This window comes from Epargyreus clarus, unplaced genomic scaffold (assembly GCF_041222505.1).
Source record: "Epargyreus clarus isolate Ecla_fem2 unplaced genomic scaffold, WU_Ecla_fem_2.2 ptg000012l, whole genome shotgun sequence".
In the NCBI taxonomy this organism is placed as follows: domain Eukaryota; kingdom Metazoa; phylum Arthropoda; class Insecta; order Lepidoptera; family Hesperiidae; genus Epargyreus; species Epargyreus clarus.
In genome coordinates, this window is record NW_027332220.1 from 8208858 (window position 1) to 8231034 (window position 22177).

The 22177-nt window shown below is 36.3% G+C and overlaps 3 protein-coding genes across 6 annotated transcripts in view; 2 read left to right on the plus strand and 1 right to left on the minus strand.

Annotated features, from left to right (window-relative positions):
- The window catches only part of LOC140746300 (glucose dehydrogenase [FAD, quinone]), a 28698-nt gene extending 23517 nt beyond the window's left edge, over window positions 1-5181 (plus strand). For 2 of the 3 annotated variants that reach the window (XM_073078403.1, XM_073078402.1), the window contains 3 exons: window positions 1651-1816; window positions 3063-3193; window positions 3562-5181. In XM_073078403.1, coding sequence (XP_072934504.1) covers window positions 1657-1816; window positions 3063-3193; window positions 3562-5139 — 1869 coding nt within the window. In that variant the 5' untranslated portion in view covers window positions 1651-1656 and the 3' untranslated portion in view covers window positions 5140-5181. Of the gene's footprint in view, window positions 1-1637; window positions 1817-3062; window positions 3194-3561 lie in introns of all 3 variants that reach the window. The other variant, XM_073078401.1, reaches the window with a different exon arrangement.
- The window catches only part of Flo2 (flotillin-2), a 398911-nt gene that overhangs the window by 113476 nt on the left and 263258 nt on the right, over window positions 1-22177 (minus strand). The window lies entirely within an intron of this gene.
- On the plus strand, window positions 8189-14724 carry LOC140746301 (glucose dehydrogenase [FAD, quinone]-like). 2 transcript variants are annotated; one of them, XM_073078404.1, is made up of 4 exons: window positions 8189-8289; window positions 10471-10644; window positions 11738-11874; window positions 13008-14724. In XM_073078404.1, exons 2-4 carry the CDS (start codon window positions 10473-10475, stop codon window positions 14520-14522), a joined length of 1824 nt encoding a protein of 607 aa, XP_072934505.1. In that variant the 5' UTR covers window positions 8189-8289; window positions 10471-10472; the 3' UTR covers window positions 14523-14724. The 2 variants fall into 2 exon arrangements, with proteins under 2 accessions (XP_072934505.1, XP_072934506.1); XM_073078405.1 differs by lacking the exon at window positions 8189-8289 and adding an exon at window positions 9051-9193.

Here is a 22177-nt window from a genome sequence, read left to right on the forward strand (position 1 = left end):
TGTGTTTTAGTTATGTACCGTGTCGTGTATACACGAAAGTAGACATACCTACTCGAACCGAATATATTCGGCACCAAAACCGAATAATTCGGCCGAATACAAATACCAAAAAAGATGCCGAATACGCCGAAAACCGAATACCACACGAATATTCGGCGCATCTCTAATTATAATCTATACTCCGATTCATAATTGGGTGTCCAAAATGTAAACAAAGGTGTTGACCTATCAAGAAAATACCTTTCAAATGGTAGTTTCTTATTTTTGACGATCTTAAAATAATACAACAATAATAAAATATTGATCTAAATAAATTAAGATCAATTCTCATTTTCTAATATTTATATTACCTCATTCAGAATAGTCCCTCGGCGGCATATCGCGCGAACAAACGGGTGCCGAAAGGCCGCTAAGCCACGCCCTCAGCCTTTGTTGCGCCGCGCGACGACGAATAAATACGACGCGTGCGTTGTGCAAGCAAGCCCTTCGTTTATCAACAGTTTCGAGTTTTATTTTGCGCGGGAATAATAAAAGTTGTAAATTGGTCGAAGAAATAGTTTTATTCTATTAATTCAGAAGAGGGATAACCTCAAATAACAAGCTCTGACACCTGTCTACTGAACCAAAATTACAACAATCATACGTATTTTTTTAAAATATCAAATTGTATTAATTAAAAACTAATCTAATTTAGTAGTAGTAGTACCTAGTAGATTAAGTATCTAGTATTAACATAAAAATCATTGTAATTGTCTTACCTTTCGGAGTTTCCAGGCAGTTTAAAAAATGTTATATCTGAATGTGTTATTGACGAATTGAAGCAACCAAAAACAACACAATATAATCTATAACTTTTCTTCGCCATATTATTCTTGAAACAACAAAATATCTTACAAAACCGTCACATCACCCGCTCGTCACCGTGGCACATTCACGAATGTTCGTGTACCGAGTTAGTACCGGCCCGAGGCGAGTAGGCGTGGCTTGCGTTTCGTGCGTTTGTATGAAGATAAAATACTGTATATCCTTATACTGTGCTAGAACTATCTGCGATTCCTGTGTGATAATACTGATAAGACTATCACATATCTACATATCATTATATGTTTGAAGCTAGAACCCTTTGTGGTTCAAATCTGGCAGCACCACCGCCACACTTTCTACCTAATAACAGCAGTGTTTCCAGCTATGTTCTGGTTTGAAGGGTGTGGTAAGAGATACATAATTTTCCGAGGCGTTCCAGCTTAGTCCTCAGAGGTAGCGGCGCATCTGTGGCCGACCTCAGGTAGGAATCTAATCCTATCTGGGGTCTATTAATTTCATTTGTCTATCTATTACGGTTCCGGAGATATAGCCCTGTGACAGACGGACAGATAGCGAAGTCTTAGTAATAGGGTTCCGTTTTTACCTTTTGGGTACGGAATCCTAAAAACGAAACCCTATAACTTAGCCTTCGCTGTCTGTCCGTCTGTCCATCTATCACAGGGCTCTATGTCTTGGACCCTAATGGACCTAATAGACACTTGATTTTTTTTATACGTACTTCATGTGCTTCGTCACCATGTGTTTTTTGTAGTTTTGTTTTTGTGTTTGTTCGTGTGTTTTTTCGTTTTGTTTTTATTTATTTCATGCAACAGTTTTATTTTCAAGGTTACCATGTGGGCTTGTGACCCAGCGTTGACCTCGACCATCGTGGACAGCTTCCAGGGCGCTGGACCACTCTTCGTGCAAGCCTTGCAAACCTTCATGGCAGCTCATTGTGCCCTAGTTGGTGACCATTTGTGGCCTGCTGATGCCACAGAGGCTGTTTTCAGAGGTAGGTTATTGAACCTAATTGTAGCTCCACCCATTTTTATCAGTGCAATATTATGTATTTTACGACCCGCCTGGGGCAGCGGTCACCATATCGATCTGACGCCCAAAGAGTTCCGGGTTCGATTCCCGGCCAGACAGATATCTGAATGGTGAATTTAGATTTAGATATCTGGTTCTGGGTGTTTGTGTATTCGTCTTTCTGTGTGTCCATGGCACCCGCGATACAAGGAACCTTAGTGAGGGGCTAAGAGTATAGAAAGTGTTTTTTTATTTATGTTTATTATTTATATTTATTTATTTAGCATTTATTACTAAAAAAATATATATGCCAAAATGCAGGCTTGATTCTGCATCGCATTTATCCCTACATAATTAAAAATTCTTAATTAAACGCAAATAAATATAAACTAGAGATAATTGTACAACATTAATTACTGTTCCCATTTTTATAGTTTCTATAGATTATAATATGTATTATTTTACCTACTTTTGATAAGATCCCTACGTAATTCGAAAATTTTATTTACTTTATAGCTTAAAAGTGCAAAGTTTTGGTCTCTACATAATATATTTTCAAGTTTCAAGAGTTTCAATAGTCTATGAAAATAAAAAAAATACGTTTCAATTTCGTTTGAAAGTCACGTAATCAATGAATGTTTTATTTTGGTTAATTTAATATATCTAATTAATGTAATACCTATTATGCATATTATCTTTCTGACCTTTTCTAAATGAACTTTAAGTATGCCCAATTTGTGTTGTTAGAACTAACGAAATCGATAAATGTTTTATTTAATATTTCTAACACTTATTACACATAATTATTATCTATCTGACCTCAGTCTCTACATGAACTTTAAGTATGCCAAATCTAATCTGTGCGCGCAATATTCGTAAAATGGAATTAGAAGTTTTCGCTATACCTACCTGTTCATATATACAGAAATTTAATTATTGACAATTTTTCTGTTTACTATTTGAACTGGCGACACCATCGCCACGTGAAACGCTGCTGTGTTCTGGTTTGAAGGGTTTGGTAAGGGAGACTTTTCCGAGGGAGGGAGTTCTTTTCCGAGGCGTTCCAGGAATATCTAAACCTGTCTCTGGGATTGAGTACAGACGTCCATGGGCAGCAGTAGCCACTTACCATCAGTTCGACTGCATGCTCGCTGCTACTCATATATTATAAAAATAATAATAATAAATAACAGTACCTCGTCTTAAATATTACAATTATTATTTTTCAGATCCATATTACGACTTCATAGTGGTGGGGTCCGGATCTTCCGGATCAGTGGTTGCTAACCGTTTGAGTGAAGTACAAAATTGGAAAGTCCTCCTTGTAGAAGCTGGTGGAAATCCGACCTTAGCAACGGAGGTAAATATATCTTCTCCATTAAATTAATGTTTAAAGTAAGAATAAAACAGTGATGATTTATTGCCGTATAAAAGTAAATGAGTTTCAAATGTAAATTAATATTGCAATACCGATAATTTATAGTACCTAATAATATTTATCAAGTTATAATAATATTTTTTAATTATTGAAAAATCATCAATTTCACGTCGATTAAGAGATCTTTCGAATCGAAATGATCATTAAAGATCAAAACTACATTTGTAAAAAAATAATTGCGTGTCCTTCCCCCATGAGTGGTAGAAACTTAGAGTTTACTACACCAAGCTTAACTAATGCGGATTGGTAACTTAGTTAAATATTTTAAAAAAACTATTATATTTTTTCAGGTACCCATGCTATTCTACAATAACATCGGCATCACTGAAGATTGGGGTTACTTGCCGGAGCCACAAGAAAAAGCCAGCAGAGCATTTAAGCAAGGACAAGGTGCATGGCCAAGAGGAAAAGTCCTTGGCGGCTGCAGCAGTATCAACGCAATGTATTATGTAAGAGGCAACAAAGCTGATTACGACGAGTGGGCGGCCGATGGAAACTATGGGTGGAGTTATGACGAAGTATTGCCATATTTCAAGAAAAGTGAAAACTTCTCAGAGACTTTGACCGACGAAAATGAAAAATACCACAGTAAAGGAGGCTATCTGAACGTTCAACGCATCAAAGAAGCTCATATTATTGAACAAATATTTCTGAACGGATTAAGTGAAATTGGTTTGAAAACGATAGACGACGTTAACGGTCCAAATCAAATAGGAGCCTTAACAACATTCACTACAATAAAAGATGGCATAAGGCAAAGCACAGCGAGAGCTTTTTTAAGTCCTATTAGAAACAGGACTAATTTACATGTAATCAAAAATGCACTTGCCACCAAAATCTTATTTGAACCTAATTCAAACAAAGTCAAGGGTGTCGTTTTAAGAAAAAACAATAACGATATAATAGTAAACGTTAAAAAAGAAATCATTGTCTCAGCAGGTGCTATTAACACTCCACAATTATTATTGCTGTCTGGAATAGGTCCTAAACAACATTTAAATGACTTAAACATTAAAATAAAAGCTGATTTGCCAGTAGGAGAAAATTTATTAGATCATTTATTTGTACCAGTATTTTTCACTATGCCTGCAGACACAAACATAAATTCTTTATCCTACATAGTTTCAATGTTAACTGACTATTTGCTTACAAACAAAGGTCCATATTCTGAGATCGTTTCTCATAGAGTAATTGCTTTTACAAATACAACTGACATAACAGTAAGCACGCCTGATATACAGTACCATTTTATTTTCTTCCCACCAAAATGTTACAATTTCATAGACATAATGACCAAACATCGACTAAGCGATAAGATTTGTAAAGAATTCCGAGAGATAAATGAAAATAAATCGGTATTATTTATTTATACCACACTTCTTAGACCAAAATCGAAGGGACGGATCACTTTAAGAAGTGCAGATCCGAACGATCCCCCTGTAATTCACCCGAACTATTTCACAGATATTGAAGATTTAAATACAATAGTTAGAGGGATGAAATTTGCATCACGTTTAAACGATACTGAAAGTTTTAAACGCGCAGGATTACAACTACATTGGTTTGAACACGATGATTGTAAGAAATACGAACAAACTTCAGATGATTATATAGCATGTGTTGCCAAAGAGATGACCTTCACCCTTTACCACCCTTCTGGCACCGCTAAAATGGGTCCAGGTGACGATACTTCAGCAGTATTAGACCCTGAATTAAGAGTTAAGAATGTAAAAGGCCTGAGAGTAATAGATACGAGTATTATGCCTAAGATTGTGAGGGGAAACACCAATGCACCTGCAATCATGATTGGAGAAAAGGGAGCAGATATGATTAAGAAATTTTGGGAAAATCTCCATACGGAGCTATAAGTTAAATGTTTTTAAATAAACAAAGGTTCTAGTAAAACCATAGCATATACTTTTTTTCTATATACCTTCCTTGCAAAATATCTTCTACCGTAAAAAGTCGTGAGATCCGTGTAATACCAAGTTGGTTAATTTATTCAGTCCCTAATTACATAAAGAACATTAAATCTTAATATAATACGTAATTAGCTAATCTAACCACATCTTATAGTGACCATATGAATATTAAAAATCTTTTATGTTTTAAATAAACAGATTGACTTGGCAAGCGTACTAAACATCACAAATAAATTAAAGTTAAGGTATAATGAGACGCTCCCTATATCAAGCCACGACTATCCGTTGGAGTCTGTTTCCTCTCAACGTTCCGTTACGTACGGCGCCATCTATCACCAATGCGTTGTAAACTCAAATGCACCTAAATCACAGTAGAAATATGTACTGTATTTGAACTGCGCCTAAATACTATGTAAAGCGCCATCTATGACCAATGCACTGTAAACTTAAAGTGCCTAAATACTAATTAAATGTAAAATTCAAGATTTCTTCGATAAAATTAAGAGATGGCATTATAATATATATCTGTAGAAATAAATTAAAATGCCGACGACAAAAAAATAAAGAAATAATAAATAGAAGATAAATAATTTTTATATTTTTTTTTTATTTTTTCCATGTGTAATCCGCTATAACCATAAATACTAAAAATAAAAAAGTTAGATATAAAAAGTCCAAACACAAAAAATCAACGCCCAGACGTTACCACTAACGCCATCTGTGATCACTTATAATAAGTTGTCAGCACACGCAATATACATCACACATCAATCGTATACAGAACTTCCAAGAGATGGCGTTACTTGCTACATTTATATCGACACGTACCATTACGTTAAGTTGACATTGTAAAAAACATTTTTTTAAAGATGTGTGTTATGGAGTTTCTTTCGCTGCTTCTTCTTCTTCTTCATAACGAAACACCTTGCCAAGTGGTGGTAGTTGTATTGATATTCTAAAAGTGCTCTGTAAAGAACCTATTTTGAATAAAAAAATGATTTGATTTGATTTGATGTTGTCTATTTCATACGACTATATATATTGCAAGAAAGAATAATATAAGTTAAGCAATACATTTTTATTAGAAGCAATACATTTGGTGGTACGGAAACCTCCATGTGCGAGTTCGTCTCGTACTTACTTGGTTAATTATTTTTATTTTTTATTAAATACGCCAAAGAAGTATTATAACTTCTTTCGCTATTTTTCCATTTTCCAATATGAACGGAAAAGATTTTGCATTATTATATCTATTATAAATGTTTTTATAGAAATAAAAACATTCATAGTAGTTCCGTAATTGTTAAACTAATCAGGTACTCAGTGGTACTTTAGTAAACGTTAATTGGCAGTTTTTATTAGTCTCTAAAGCTGTTAATGTATTGTTCAGATTATAGAAATATTCTTATTTAAATTATTTATATACCTACTTACTATTAAAAACCTGTTTTTATGAACATACTTTTTCGAAGCGTTGCTTGATCCTTAAGTGTAGCGGCTCATCTGTGGCCTACCTTCGGTAGGAATCTGATGCTATCTAGGGTCGATTACACATGTCCAGTAGCCACTTACCATTAGGCCGTTTGCTACTCCTATATTATTAAAGTAATATAGATTAATTATTTCCCATTAAAACGGTAAAGGAAAACATTTTGTTGCATGTCTAAGAATTATTAAAAAAAGGATGTGTGAATTTCCAAAACGCACTTAACCAGCGTGTTGGACCACGGCCTTAACGCTTCTCATTATAGACGCCCAGCAGTGGTACTATTATGGATTGACGACTATACAATCCCATATACATAAATAGACGAGAATAGAAGTACATACAGACAAGACAACGCTCATTCTACTAGTATGATGTAATAATCAAATGAATTTAGTTGACGCACGGCTGCGCGTCTAGATATTAGCGAATTATATCCAAGGACAATTTTAAGTACATATATTACTTATTCATTTAATTCATTACAAATACGAATTTCTTGACAAGAACCACCTACGACGGAACGTAAGTATAAATCACATTTCCACGTATGTAAACGTAAGTATAAATCACATTTCCACATTTAAATAAAAATGTGAGCCGTCACGGGACGCCTGGCAGATGTGAAATATCGACATTATTTTTTAAAAGTAATATGCAGAAAAGAACATATTGTGATAGGAACTAAATATGTCATAATGATAAAATAAAATGGCAATAAATGGCGTCGCATGGCGACGCGTCGCCACATCGTACACACTACTGCATATAGACTGTATATATATACCATCGTATAGCGTGGCGGCGCCACGGCATGCGTCGCCACGCCAGAAATCGGTTTTACGTGCGGCTATAGATGTTTCACATCAAAAATCAAGATTTACTCAATCTTTATTTTTTTGCTATATTATTGCCAATATAAACAAAAGTTATCGTTTATAAAGGTAAAGGAGCAGCCACCATACCGGTCTGACGCGTAAAGGGTCCCGGGTTCGATCCCCGGCCAGACAGATATCTAAATGATGAATTTAGATTTCTGTTTCTGGGTCTGGGTGTTTGTGTATTTGTCTATGTGTGTTGACACACACGGCACCCACGACATGGGGAATCCTAGTGTGGGGCTGTGAGTGTATAAAGCGTTTATTTATTATTTTATTATCGTTTATTTATAAATATAACCACTGCTACCAAGTGCGAATTTGCATACTTCACACAACTTTAAGAAGTTAGTTTGTTTTAAGAATTTCCAGGCGTGCAAGATTCTTATTAACTTATTTCTTTACATTTAAAAATTCAGAGGTTTATGCAAGGGATTCGAACCTCAGACCGCCAATCGTGAGGTCGTTTCTAACCACAAAGCTATAACTGAATCAAAGATAATTCAATTCTCCCAGTGTATTAAAAAAAAATAACTATTAAAATTCTCAAATTTAATACTGACATTACAGACTTTTAGTATTATGTAACAACAAGTCTTGAACAGTTGAGATGTCCTGAATCAGGTTAGGATAACCTCGAGTGCGTCAGGAAGGTCGTCGAAAACCCGTGACGAGGCTTTTCAGTCGCACGACGGCAGGGAAGTTGTCAACATTGCAAATAAAAGGCTGTAGGTAAGTATTGTTTTCTTCATAAATTATATATTAAAGTAGCTCTTACCAGCTACTTTGTACCTCCTCAGTCGAACCGAACGGACTCTACCACTATCAAAATACAATTAGCGAAACTATTAAATAATTGGCCAAGTACGAGTCGAACGCACACGTAGGGTTCCGTACCACCAAATTATAATTATATCTTATTTTTAGTTATAGTTGTTATAGCGGTCACTGTTAAACATTTTTTTTATATAATATAGGAACACAGCAGCGCCTAACACTGCTGTTATTAGGTAGAAATAGGTGTGGCGGTGGTGCCGCCGGAGTCGAACCACAAAGGGTTATACCACCTTCAAACATACAGAGAGTATGTTTAATTCAAATGTTAATAAAACTTCAAGTGTTTCCCTATTACGGCCCAAGAGATAGAGCCCTGTGAGGCTTAGTAATAGGGTTCGATTTTTACCTTTTATGTACGGAACCCTAAAAAACAAGTGTAATTAATAATCTTTAATTATGTCACTACCAAAATCCGGTTTAATTAAATATTTTTAAATATTTATATTATTTGACATATCAAAAAGTATGTAGGTAAGGAGTAACGCGGTCAGACAAAAATCCCGCGTTGTCATGAAGGCTCTCAGAGCGCCCTTATAAACTACATTTAGCAAGTAGGTAAGTAGTACAAATTTCGAGAAGTCTACAATTTCGCAGTCGTTTTTGAAACGTGCATACGAGTGCAGTGCATTGTTACATTATCCTTAACCGACGCTTTATTCGGTTATCTCTTTTTTGACGGTTAATTAACGAAAATACCGTATTTTAATACCGACAGTGTACAAAATGTTCGTCCGTTAAATAATTTCGGTATATTCGATGGCAAAGTTTGTGTTAATTTGTTGAAAATAATTTGTTTTTGGTATGTATTACATGACGTTATCTGTAACTGCACGGCCTCGAACCTGCGACTTTAGTGTACTTGTTAAAAATAATTGATATACTTAATTATGCAATATCCGCACAAAATAAAATAAGCATACTTTTCAGAGGCGTTCCAGACAATTTTAACTGTTCAATTTTCTGTCTACATTTCAAGTGTCTACCTATTACGGTTCCAGAGATATAGAGATAACCTTGTGACAGACAGACAGCGGAGGCTTAGTATTTTTTTTTACCTTTTGGATACGGAACCCTAAAAATTTGATGTCGTCTGTCACGAGCTCACGGCTCTTGTTTTATACGTCCAAAGCTTGTATATAGATATAAACGTGATATTTGGTTTCAAATATTTACTCCATGAAGTTGACCTTAAGAAAAATATATTGTTAAGGTTATACCTATAATAGTTTTAGTACGTAAAGTTATTCTAGACTTTGCTAATTTCCAACTAAACGAGCACGTAGCCAGTCTGATGTCACTGTTCTAGGAACGTCGCAATTTAATCTAAACAATAACTTCTATATGGCAGCTAAGTGGTAGTCAATTTTGTGGCGCGTCTCCGGAGATATCGCCGACATTCCTGCCTAATATTGTTTAATTTATTGAAGGTGATAATACCCTTTGTAATTCGACTCCGGCGGCACCACCGCCACACCTATTTCTGCCTCATAACAGCAGTTTTAAGCGCTGCTGTGTTTGGATTTGAAGGTTCCAGCATAGTCCTCAAGGGTAGCGGCACATCTGTGGCGGACATCAGGTACGACTGTTATCCTTTTTTTTATAATATAAGAGTAGCAGACGAGCATGCAGTCCACCTGATGGTAAGTGGCTACTGCCGCCCATGGACATCTGTAATCAACCCCATATAGGATTAGATATTCCTACCTGAGGTCGGCCAAAGATGCGCCGCTACCCCTGAGGACTAAGCTGGAACGCTTCGGAAAAGTCTGTCTCCGTTACCACACCCTTCAAACCGGAACACAGCAGCGCCTAACACTGTTGTTATTAGGTAGAAATAGGTGTGGCGGTGGTGCCGCCGGAGTCGAACCACAAAGGGTTGTACCACCTTTAAATAGGGGTTGATTACATATGTCCATAGGCGGCAGTAGCCACTTACCATCAGGTGGGCTGCATGCTCGGCTGCTATTCCTATATTATAAAAAAACATATACCATAACACTTTGCGCTTATTGTTACTATATTGACACAACTTCTCAAAGAGCGTTCTATAAAATATTTTATTTTATGTGTTTACAGCAATGGAAGCGCTTGCAGATTCTATAGCGGCAACATGTCCGTTGGCGCTTAATGGTGGGAATGGCAGTTTGTTCCTGAACGCAATAACAGCAGTGATCGCTGCACACTGCGCTTTATTTGCTGATCTCCACTGGCCACCAGACAAAGCTGATGATATCATTGGGAAAGGCACAAGTAAGTTATACTCGTATACTCAAATTGTGGTAATTATTGTGTTTTATAAATATTTTGCAAAAGAGATCATCTGATTGTAAGTGGCTACTGTCGCCCATAGACATCAGTAATCAACCCCAGATAAGATAAGATTGCTACCTGAGGTCGGCCACAGATGCGCCACTACTCCTGAGGACTAAGCTGGAATGTCTCGGAAATGTATGTCTCCCTGACCACACCCTTCAAAGCGAAATATAGCATTTATGCTGTTATGAGGCTGAAATACGTGTGGCCGTGGTACCAGAGTTGACCCACAAAGGATTCGACCACCTTTGTTTCTACACCTCGGATGCATGCTGGGAAGAACCTTATGTGAGCCTCAGAAATGAATTTGGGCATACAACGACCACCCAATCAAATATTTTTCCATACTCTAAGAAATAGATTTGCGAGATCATTCTACAATACGCCAAAAATCACAATAATTTATACATATTATAATTAAAATACACTTAATAACGTAAATTAAGTTGCAGGCAACCGCTGCTAATTTCTCATTTGAGAATCTTAACCGCTTAAATTTATTAAAATAACAAATTATGTGCATTATGTGCAACAAGTAGTTATAAAATTTACATACTATTTTAATAATATAGGAGTAGTAGACGAACATGCCGCCCATAGACATCTGTAATCAGCCCGAGATCATCATTATCATCATCAACCCATTACTGTCCCACTTCTGGGCTTGGGTCTCCTCTCAGAATGAGAAGGGTTAGGCCATAGTCAACCGCGCTAGCCAAGTGCGTATTGGTAGATTTCACATACCTTTGAGATTTTTTTTTATAAATCTCTCAGGTATGCAGCTTTCCTCACGATGTTTACCTTCACCGTTTAGCAAGTGATAATTAATTTCTAATACGCACATAAATTTGAAAATCAGAGGTGCGTGCCTGGGATTTGAACCTCGAATCCCTCGTTCGAGAGGCCGCGTTTCTTAACCACTAGGCTATCACTACTGTTAAGAGGCAGAAATAGGTGTGGCGGTGGAGCCACCGGAGTCGAACCACAAAGAGTTCTACCTCCTTCAAATTCTAATCCAATTCTGTTACAGATGGCGTATCGTATGACTTCATCATAGTTGGCGCTGGGACAGCAGGATCAGTTGTAGCTAGCAGACTCTCTGATATATATCCAGATAGATCAGTCTTATTAGTTGAAGCTGGAGGCGATACAGGAGTATACAGCGAGGTATTATTAAACTAGAGAATAATTAAAAAAAAAACGATAACCCAACGGCTTAAAAACTCTGTTATACATAAATAAACGCTTTGTACACTCAACGCCCTACACTAGAATTCCTCGTAATCTCTAAGTTCATCATCCAGATCTGTCACGCCGGGGATCGAACCCGAAACCCTTTGCGCGTCAGACCTGTATGGTGAGCGCTCTAGCACGCGATACGTCAATAAAAAATCCCATAATTTAGACAAATCCAAGGATACCTCATGACAAGTTTAAATCCGTCCCGTTGGGAATATAGGGCGAGCTAAAGAATGAGACATATGTATCATTTTGAAGGTGGTAGAACACTTTGTTGTTTGACTCCGGCGGCACCACCGCCACACCTATTTCTACCTAATAACAGCAGTGTTTGGCGCTGCTGTGTTCCGATTTGAAGGGTGTGGTAAGGGAGACAGACTTTTCCGATTTTTTCCAGCTTAGTTCTCAGGGGTAGCGGCGCATCTGTGGCCGACCTCAGGTAGGAATATCTAATCCTATCTGGGGTTGATTACAGTAGTCCATGGGCGGCAGTAGCTACTTACCATCTGGACTGGATGTTACTCCTATATTATAAAAAAAATCGCTCGAAAACATTATTTTCCGTAATTGGGCAAAAACATGACTTATTTTGTCCCACATAGACACAGTATAGAAACCAACGCCGTCTAGTGGCATCTTTGAAAGTTACGCAGAAGTGTCAATTTAGTGCGTATACTTGCTTATAGATGGCGTTCATATTATATATATTTTGCATGATATGACTAATAAGTATAATTTATTCTAGATTTACTATAATTATAGTTTATTTTTGTTTACTTACTAAAATAGTTTAATAATATCTATTTAACACTTAAAAAGACACATAAATCATTTTTTTATTTCTTGCGCGTATACAATACTTATTTCCATACTATTTTTTTTTACAAAATAAAAATTCAATTCAAATCAAACTTTATTTGCAAATAAGGTTCAAAATAGTCGCGCCGTTAAAATAATCCTTCTGTATTTTGGCTATGATTAATAAAATGTACGAATAATCAATATAATATTAAATAAGTATCAATATAATATTGATTATTCGTGCTTATTTAACTTTACAGATTCCTGCTTTTTTATTCCTCAACCAACACACCGACAACGACTGGAACTACAAGACTGAACCAGATGGACGCTCGTGTTTGGGTTTCAAAAATAACAGTTGCCATTGGGCCAAGGGAAAAGGCATGGGTGGATCGAGCTCTATAAATGCCATGGTATACATCAGAGGACATCCTAAAGACTTCGATGATTGGAAACAACCGGGTAGCCAAGAGTGGGGGTACGAAGATCTGAAGTATTACTTTGAATTGCAAGAAGAAAAATTCAATATATCACAAGTACCACGTACAACAAATGAAGGGATGTACGCCGTGATCGAACAAGCATGGAAAGAAATAGGGCTTACATCATACAGATACGAAACACATGAAGGGCTAATTGGTACTAAAAAGGCATTTTTACTGACGAAGAACGGCAAACGACTAAATACAGCAAAAATTGTTTTGAACGAAACGAAAAATTTACACATAATAAAAAATACGACAGTACTAAGCTTACTTCTGGACATGAAATCAAAACTTGCCACTGGTATAAAGCTACGGCACTCAAATGGTGTAATGATGGATATAAAGGCGAATATAGAAGTTATATTGTCGGCTGGATCTATTGCCACACCACAGCTACTTATGCTATCAGGGATTGGCCCTAAACAACATCTTGAAGATGTCGGAATTAATTGCCACCTAGATCTTCCAGTTGGACATAACCTACAAGACCATCTATTATTCCCTGTATTCCTGAAAACTAACCAACACATCACTCTCACCCCGGAAATGATAAATTTATTCTTTTTGGAATATATGTTGATGAGAACAGGCCCCTTGTCAAATGTAGGTACAATAGACTTTTTTGGGTTTATTAACACCAAAAATATATCAGATCACCCAGACATACAATTTCATCACATTTATTTCTCAAAAAATGACCAATTTATGATAAAAGTTGTTATGGAAAGTATAGGGTATAAAAACGAGATAGTTGAAGAAATAATAGCTCTTAATAAAAAACAGGACCTTCTTGCTATATACCCTACATTGCTTCATCCGAAATCTAAGGGAGAAGTTTTACTAAGAAATCATGATTGGAAATCAAAGCCGATTATAAAAACAAAGTACCTACAGGATCCAGATGACGTGAAAACTTTTATTGATGCGATTAATTTTATTCATAGATTAGAAGAAACTGAAACCTTCAAATCTTTGGAATTAGAAATATTGGAACTTAAAATACCCGGGTGTGCAGGAATGAAGTTTAACACTGATCCGTATTGGAGATGTTACATACAGCATATAGGAACAACGGTATACCATCCTGTTGGTACAGCTAAAATGGGGAGTGATGACTCCTCGGTTGTTGATCACAAGTTATTGGTACATGGGATGAATAACTTAAGGGTTGTAGATGCCAGTATAATGCCCAGCATCACGGGTGGCAACACAATGGCTCCAACTTTAGCACTAGCACATAAAGCGGTAGATATCATCACAAAAATGTACAATTATAAAGATGAATTATAAACACTACTTTTAGTTTAAACTAAGTTTAGTTTGTACATAAAATATTTCATTTATATTAAAGTAGTTTTTATAAGCGAGTTCGTCTACATAGTAACCAAATTCTAACATTGTAGTGCACGCAACTGATTTACAATGATTTTATTGCTGCGTATTAAATAACTTGTAAAATAGCGTGGCTTCTGCTGTTTTCTCAAAATGTCGTCAATCCCTTTCTGGGGACAGGTCTCTTCATAGATTGACGGGGATTTTAAGCCATAGACCAGCGACGGCAAAGTACAAATTGGTAGACTTCACACAACCTTGAGAACATTTTTTTAGAACTCTCAGGTGTGCAGGTTACCTTGCGATGTTTATCAGAAGTGCGCGTCTGGGATTCGAACCTCGGACCCACGATTGAGAGATCAAGTTCCTTATTAATCCGCTATTATAATACTATTTCCAATTGTCGCACTTTTAGACACATTTAGACATTTTTCTCACACCCGAAATTTATTAGTAGGTAGTAGGTCAATGAAAAACCTGTTAGATATTGATGTCAATCACTTATGTAATTGATTATATGTAAAGAGCATTTTTTTGCAATTATGTAAATAAGTTGCATGGATATAACATGCAACTTCTCTCAAGTTAGTAATAAATTAGGTAAATAAAGTTTTGTACATTCTTAGTGTATGTTCAAAACTTTACACAAACCCATTGTATTAACGTAAATACAGAAAATAGAAATCTACAAAAAATCCACTATTTTGAAAGAATCGGATAAGTGCGAGTCGAACATACACAGAGGGTTCCGTACCACTATGAAATAATTAGCTCTATGTATTTTTAAAATACTATTTTTGATATTTGCTATTTAACCTGTGGAACTACATGCCGGTTAAAAATTTGCCTATCTATTACGGTTCAATAGATAATCCGAAAAACATCAAAAGACCGGTTTCATGTATGAGGATCCCTTTTTTACATTTGTTGCAATAGCGTAATACGATCAAAAGTTTTTAATCAATAAATTGCTTTAAGTGATTACTTTCTGAGATAGCCAGCTTCAAACCTGTAGAAGTTAAACAATTTTTTTTAGCATATAATGAATGACAAATGAACTTAACATTATTTGATATAATTACATCGTATCTTTTTAACACGCTTTTATTAGCTTCAGACGTATGTATGTTGGTATGTTGGTATGTTGGTATGTTAGTATGTTAGTATGTAACGGAATCTTTGAACATGATTTAACCCCCTTCAAAACGTCGGATTAACTCGAAATTTGGCATACTTATTAAGGACCGATGACAATTCAATATTTTAAACATTAATAGTTTTGTACCATTGTCCTTATCAACATCCTCTGGATTAACGATTTTCGAGGCGAGATTTTTCAAACACCTTCAGCAAAGTTCATCGCAACTTTAGATTGCAAATAATAATTATTGCTATTTAGTTTCAATAGGCGTAACTTTTATATCGTGATTTTTAGTTTAGAAAATAATAATGTTATTTTCCTATAACTCAAATGTTCTGAAACATATCTATAATGCGCTCTTGTAGAATGATTTTTAGGATTCCGTGCTCAAAGGTTAAAACGAAACCCTCTGCGGTCTGTTCGTCTGTCGTTGGGCTTTATCTCTTAAATCGTTCTAGATAGACACTTGATTTTTTTACAAACGATGAATAATGGTGGTCGCTATAACGAGAAATACTAAAAATTAATAAATAATTATAGTTCAAAAAACTAAAAAACACGTTTTTATGATAAAATCAACTAAAAAGTAGAAAATAATTTTCAATCTAAGAATCAATTTAAGTAACAGTAAATAATATAATTGTGGAAAAAGTGTGGGGTGCTCCATTTATCAGGTTCGAAAAGCACCCCACACTTTTTCCACAATTATACTATTTACTGTTCCTTAATTGATTCTTAGATTGAAAATTATTTTCTACTTTTTAGTTGATTTTATCATAAAAGCGTGTTTTTTAGTTTTTTGAACTATAATTTTTTATAATATAGGAGTAGCAGACGAGCATACAGTCCACCTGATGGTAAGTGGCTACTGCCGCCAATGGACATCTGTAATCAACCCCTGATAGGATAAGATATTCCCACCTGAGGTCGGCCACAGATGCGCCGCTACCCCTGACTAAGCTGGAACGCCTCGGAAAAGTCTGTCTCCCTTACCATACCCTTCAAACCGGAACACAGCAGCGCCTAACACTGCTGTTATTAGGCAGAGATAGGTAGCAGAAGTGGCAGTGGTGCCGCCGGAGTCGAACCACAAAGTGTTCTACCACCTTCAAACCTATATTAACCACCGCCACCTTTTTATATTAACAAATTAAAATGAAATGGATCTCTTTGTTTATTAATAGAATGTTACATTAGTGGCTACTGTATACATATAACATATTGTTACGTCAATCTAATGCTGGCCTCGGGGTTCTCTCGTCACGGGTGACGAAACCGCTTTCGCACGTGAAGTAGAAGTTAAGTAACAGTTCACTCTTTACCGAACTGCCATCTTCGCGGAACAAACCTTGCGGTATCTTTTTATACAGACAGCAGAGGGTAATGTTTTTCGACCTATACAATACAATATAATACAAAACTCTTTATTGTACACCAAATTAAAAGTGAAATAACAAAAAAAAATAAAAATGAACTAATGTACAATTGGCGGCCTTATCACTAAAATAGCAATCTCTTCCAGGCAACCATTTTCTTGTTGCACAAGAAATATAAAATAAAAATCGGATGTTGCAGTTTTAGTTTGTATCAAAATCGGCCTCATAACTCCTTTTAACATTTTTCGCTAATCCTTATAGTTTCGGATTTGGCCCTGAAGGCCCATTTAGAAAAAATCACCTTATGTATGTCCTGCTGTGTTCTGTTTTAAGGGTGTGGTAATGGAGACATACTTTTCAGAGGCATTTCAGCTTAAGGATATCGGTGCACCATTCGTCTAAATTATAGCAGGAACATAAGGTATACTTTTAAGCAGTCCGGTTTTTGTTTATTTTTCAAAATAGGTTTAGCAAACGAGCATGCACTCCACCTGATGGTAAGTGGCTACTGCTGCCCATGGGCGTATGTAATAAACCCTAAATAAGATAAGAGTCCCACCTAAGGTTGCCCACCGACGCCTTGCTATCCTTGAGGAATGAGTTGGTCTCTGTATGTCTCTTACCAAAATGACTGCTGTATATCTCTGTATGTCTCTTACTCGCTGTATGTCTCTGTATGTCTCTTACCAAATCTTTCTATCCATAACACATTAGCGCTTAACATTGTCATTAGGCAAAAACAAGTGTGACAGTAGTGCCTTCGGAGTCGACCCACAAAGGCTACCACCTTCTTTGTTAGTTTAATATACATTCATTCATTCATACATTGTTTGAATTACGAAATTTACTGTTACACGAATGTTAAAGGTTAAAAATGTAAATTTTAGTATCTACGTGTATAATTATAAGTAATTACGCTTCAGATACTTGAAAACGTTGTAAAATATAGGTTAATTATTCGTTTGACGTAAATGTAGTAAAGCTTATTATTTAAGAATTACTTGTACATAAAAATCCAAAAAGAACCTATTTAAATTTAGAGTACAGTTCGCTGGACGAATAATATAGAGCGCGTTTAAGTCTTTTGTATGAACGCTATATTGAATAAGCAAAACACTTATTATTTGTAAAATAACTGTTTTTGAGTCGTTCACACACACATATCACATCACACACACACATTTTGAAGGTGGTAGAACCCTTTGTGGTTCGACTCCGGCGGCACCACCGCCACACCTATTTCTACCTAATAACTGCAGTGTTAGGTGCTGCTGTGTTCCGGTTTGAAGGGTGTGGTAAGGGAGAAAGACTTTTCCGAGGCATTCTAGCTTAGTCCTCAGGGGTAGCGGCGCATCTGTGGCCGACCTCAGGTAGGAATATCTAATCCTATCTGGGGTTTATTACAGATGTCCATGGGCGGCAGTAACCACTTACCATCAGGTGGACTGCATGCTCGTCTGCTACTCTTATATTATAAAAAAAAAAAAAAAAAAACATACACAGGAATAAAAAAAATGTATTGTGCAAATAACCAACTAGTTTTTGAATTTTGACACAGAAAAAATAATTTTATTTATTTCTAAAGATGTTATCATTTTCAAACTAGACCAAAAAAATAGTATCGTGTAACAATTTCAAAATGGAGATTTAATAATAATATGGTTATGATATTGTAACTATTGCATTACATTTCGTATAGTGTAAAAACACATTCTATTTCTCTTGCACGCGAAATATTTTGCAAATGTTAGATGAGCAGCTAAGTTCCAATATTTTTTTAATGTAATAAATCAATTTTGCAATATTAAAGTTACAACTTAAATGAGGTGAGAGAGGAATTTTGATGGTGGTAGAACCCTTTGTGGTTCGACTCCGGCGGCACCACCGTCACACCTATTTGTGCCTCATAACAGCAGTGTTAAGCGCTGCTCCAGCTTAGTACTCAGGGGTAGCGGCGCATCTGTGGTCGTCCTCAGGTGGGAATATCTAATCCTATCTAGGGCTGATTACAGATGCCCATGTGCGGCAGTAGCCACTATCATCAGGTGGACTGCATGCGCTTAACACTGCTGTTCTTGGGCAGTGCAAAGCGCTGCTGTGTGTGTGTGTGTGTACAAAAATAGTGACTAACGACAGTTATTGTGATATTGACAAATTTAATGTTCTTTTTAAGGCACTCCGAGTGAAAGTAAGTGCCGGAAGTTGTGCAAAAAACGCCTGAGTGTAGTTAGCTTTTATAGTGGTTTAAATTCATCATAGCATTCTTATAGGTTTTCTACATTGTTGAAGATAGATTTTTTCACGTAGTTTTGCCTGTAGTAGAATAAATGTGCGATGGTGTCACCAATATTATAACGACGAACGGTACCACTTTTCTTTCTGTATCCTAAATAATTACCTAAGAGCGAGTCGCATATAGAGGGTTTCGTACCACCGTGATATATTAAGCAATACTTATTATCAAATATTATCTGTTATCATAGCAGATATAAAAGTTCATTCAAGTACAATTCAAGAGATAGAGCCCTGTAACAGACGGATAATCAGCGTATGCTTAAGTATAGTGTGAAGGTGGTAGAACCCTTTATGGTTTGACTCCGGCACCACCGCCACACCTATTTCTGCCTTATAACAGCAGTGTTAAGCGCTGCTGTGTTCTGGTTTGAAGGGTGTGGTAAGGGATGCATACTTTTACGAGGCATTCCAGCTTAGTCCTCAGGGGTAGCGGCGCATCTGTGGCCGACCTCAGGTAGATATATCTAATCCTACCTGGGGTTGATTACAGATGTCCATGGGCGGCAGTAACCACTTACCATCAGGTGTACTGCATGCTCGTCTGCTACTCCTATATTATAAAAAAAAAAGTATAGTGCCCCCAATTTCACCCTTTGAATACGGAATCCTTACAGAACACACTAATTGTTCTAAGTGCCTACACGAACTATTTTATTTACCCTTGAGTTTTAATGCCTAATGCAGTGACATTAAACCCCCATTTTAGGTCACGATTATAGAGATCATTAAACTTGAACATGACTAAGCAAGGTCTCATTTCTATGGGTTAATTGTGGTCATTAAGATCATTCCATACCTTGATGACCATTTAAGTATGACTGTGTACATAAATTGTCATAATGGTTATTACTTTATGACTTAATTAATATTGCAACTTAATGAAATTGTTCTTCTTTCTTTGCAATAATTCTTTCATTGAATTAAAGTGTTTTTGTGGAATAATTCGAGATTTACTCTTATTATTTTGCAAAAAGAGAATAATATACGTAAATAGAGATATTTTAATGCAATGATACCTCTAAGCACCTATGTATCTTTAATTTTTCGAAAACATATGTGTACATGAATTGTCTTGCACAAACGGCGACAGATTTGACCGGTACCCTTAGTATGAGTTTTTACCAAAATGATTGTTCTGGTATTTGTTTATGTATTTGTCCATACATTTCCAATCGGCGCCTCCAGCGGACTGTACCACAGCTGATTGGAAATGTATGGGAAATACGTAAACAAATAAAACATTTTTAACAAAAAAAAACAACCGACTTCTATGTCACTACAAAGTAAAAAATAATTGAAATAAATGTTGGTTTAGTACATATTTCTGAAGTCGGCGCTCAATATATTCCATTGGATAATGATGTAAACAGCGTGTCTAATATGAGCGCCGACTATACTAGACTATATTGTCTTATATGTTCCAACCTAACCTAACTAAATAGTCAATGATGAACTGGCTTTACAATTTCATTAGAACCTACACCAAGTATCTTCAAACACAACTCAGTTATTCCCATCGGTTGAGGAGTTACATATTTTGTCTCCGAACCACATTATCAGACCCTTAAATAGTCAATGATGAACTGGCTTTGCAATTTCGTTAGAACCTACACCAAATATCTTCAAACACAACTCAATTATTCCCATCGGTTGAGGAGTTACATATTTTGTCTGCGAGCCACATTATCAGACCCTTAAATAGTCAATGATAAACTGGTTTTGCAATTTCATTAGAACCTACACCAAATATCTTCAAACAAAACTCAATTATACCCATCGGTTGAGGAGTTATATATTTTGTCTCCAGAACCCACTCTGATCCTCATCATATTTAAATGGGACCAACTTGTAGCAATTGTCCACACACGAAATTAAAGGCATTAAAATAAGTTCATAAACGGCGAAGTTGTGGCTGTTATATTTACATGGGTGGAGGAGTTCCCCTCATTTTCTCCAGAACCCATCGATGGATCCTAACCATATTTAAATGGGACCAACTTCCAGCTCGTCTCTATACAATAAAAAAAGAATTATTAAAATCGGTCCACTAACGGCGGAGTATTTCGTGTACATACATAAAAAAAAAGATACCGACCGAATTGATAACCACCTCCTTTTTGAAGTCGGTTAACAAAAACAGTAAATTTCATTCTACTATACCTATTACCTAAGAGGTGCATCTTATTATATTCAATTATCCAAATACCACAAATTGATCCTTAACTTACACAAGCCTATGTTAAATTTAAATGTAAGTACCTGTTTATTTCACAATCCTTTCTTAACCCAACCATTGTAGAAACATGTGCTATAAGACGCTATCTACACTCACAGCCCCACACTAGGATTCCCTGACGTGGATCCCACACACATAGATAAATACACAAACACCTAGGCCCAGAATAGATTTACACATTCATGATTCAGATGACTTATGGCCGAGGATTAAACCTGGAACCCTCTGCGCATGGGATCGGTATGGTGACCGCTCCGCAATGTGGGTCGTAAAAAACATTCCTATATCGCAAAATGGGAACGAAAGTGACCAAACAAGACTTCTGCGATTTGAGTTATGGACTGGAAACTATTCTTAATTAGCCCATCGTCTAGTGAATCTAATAGTGGCGATTTCGTGCTAAAAAGTCAAACGTAAATATTACGACTCTTTAACAATCGCGCATCTCTGCACTCCTTCCGCGAGAACAGTGACTGTTTCAGTATTTCACAAAATTTAAATTTCGCATTAGGTTCCTTTCATTCGTCCCTGTAGTTCCGGGACCAGAACAGGGCTACGGTATCCC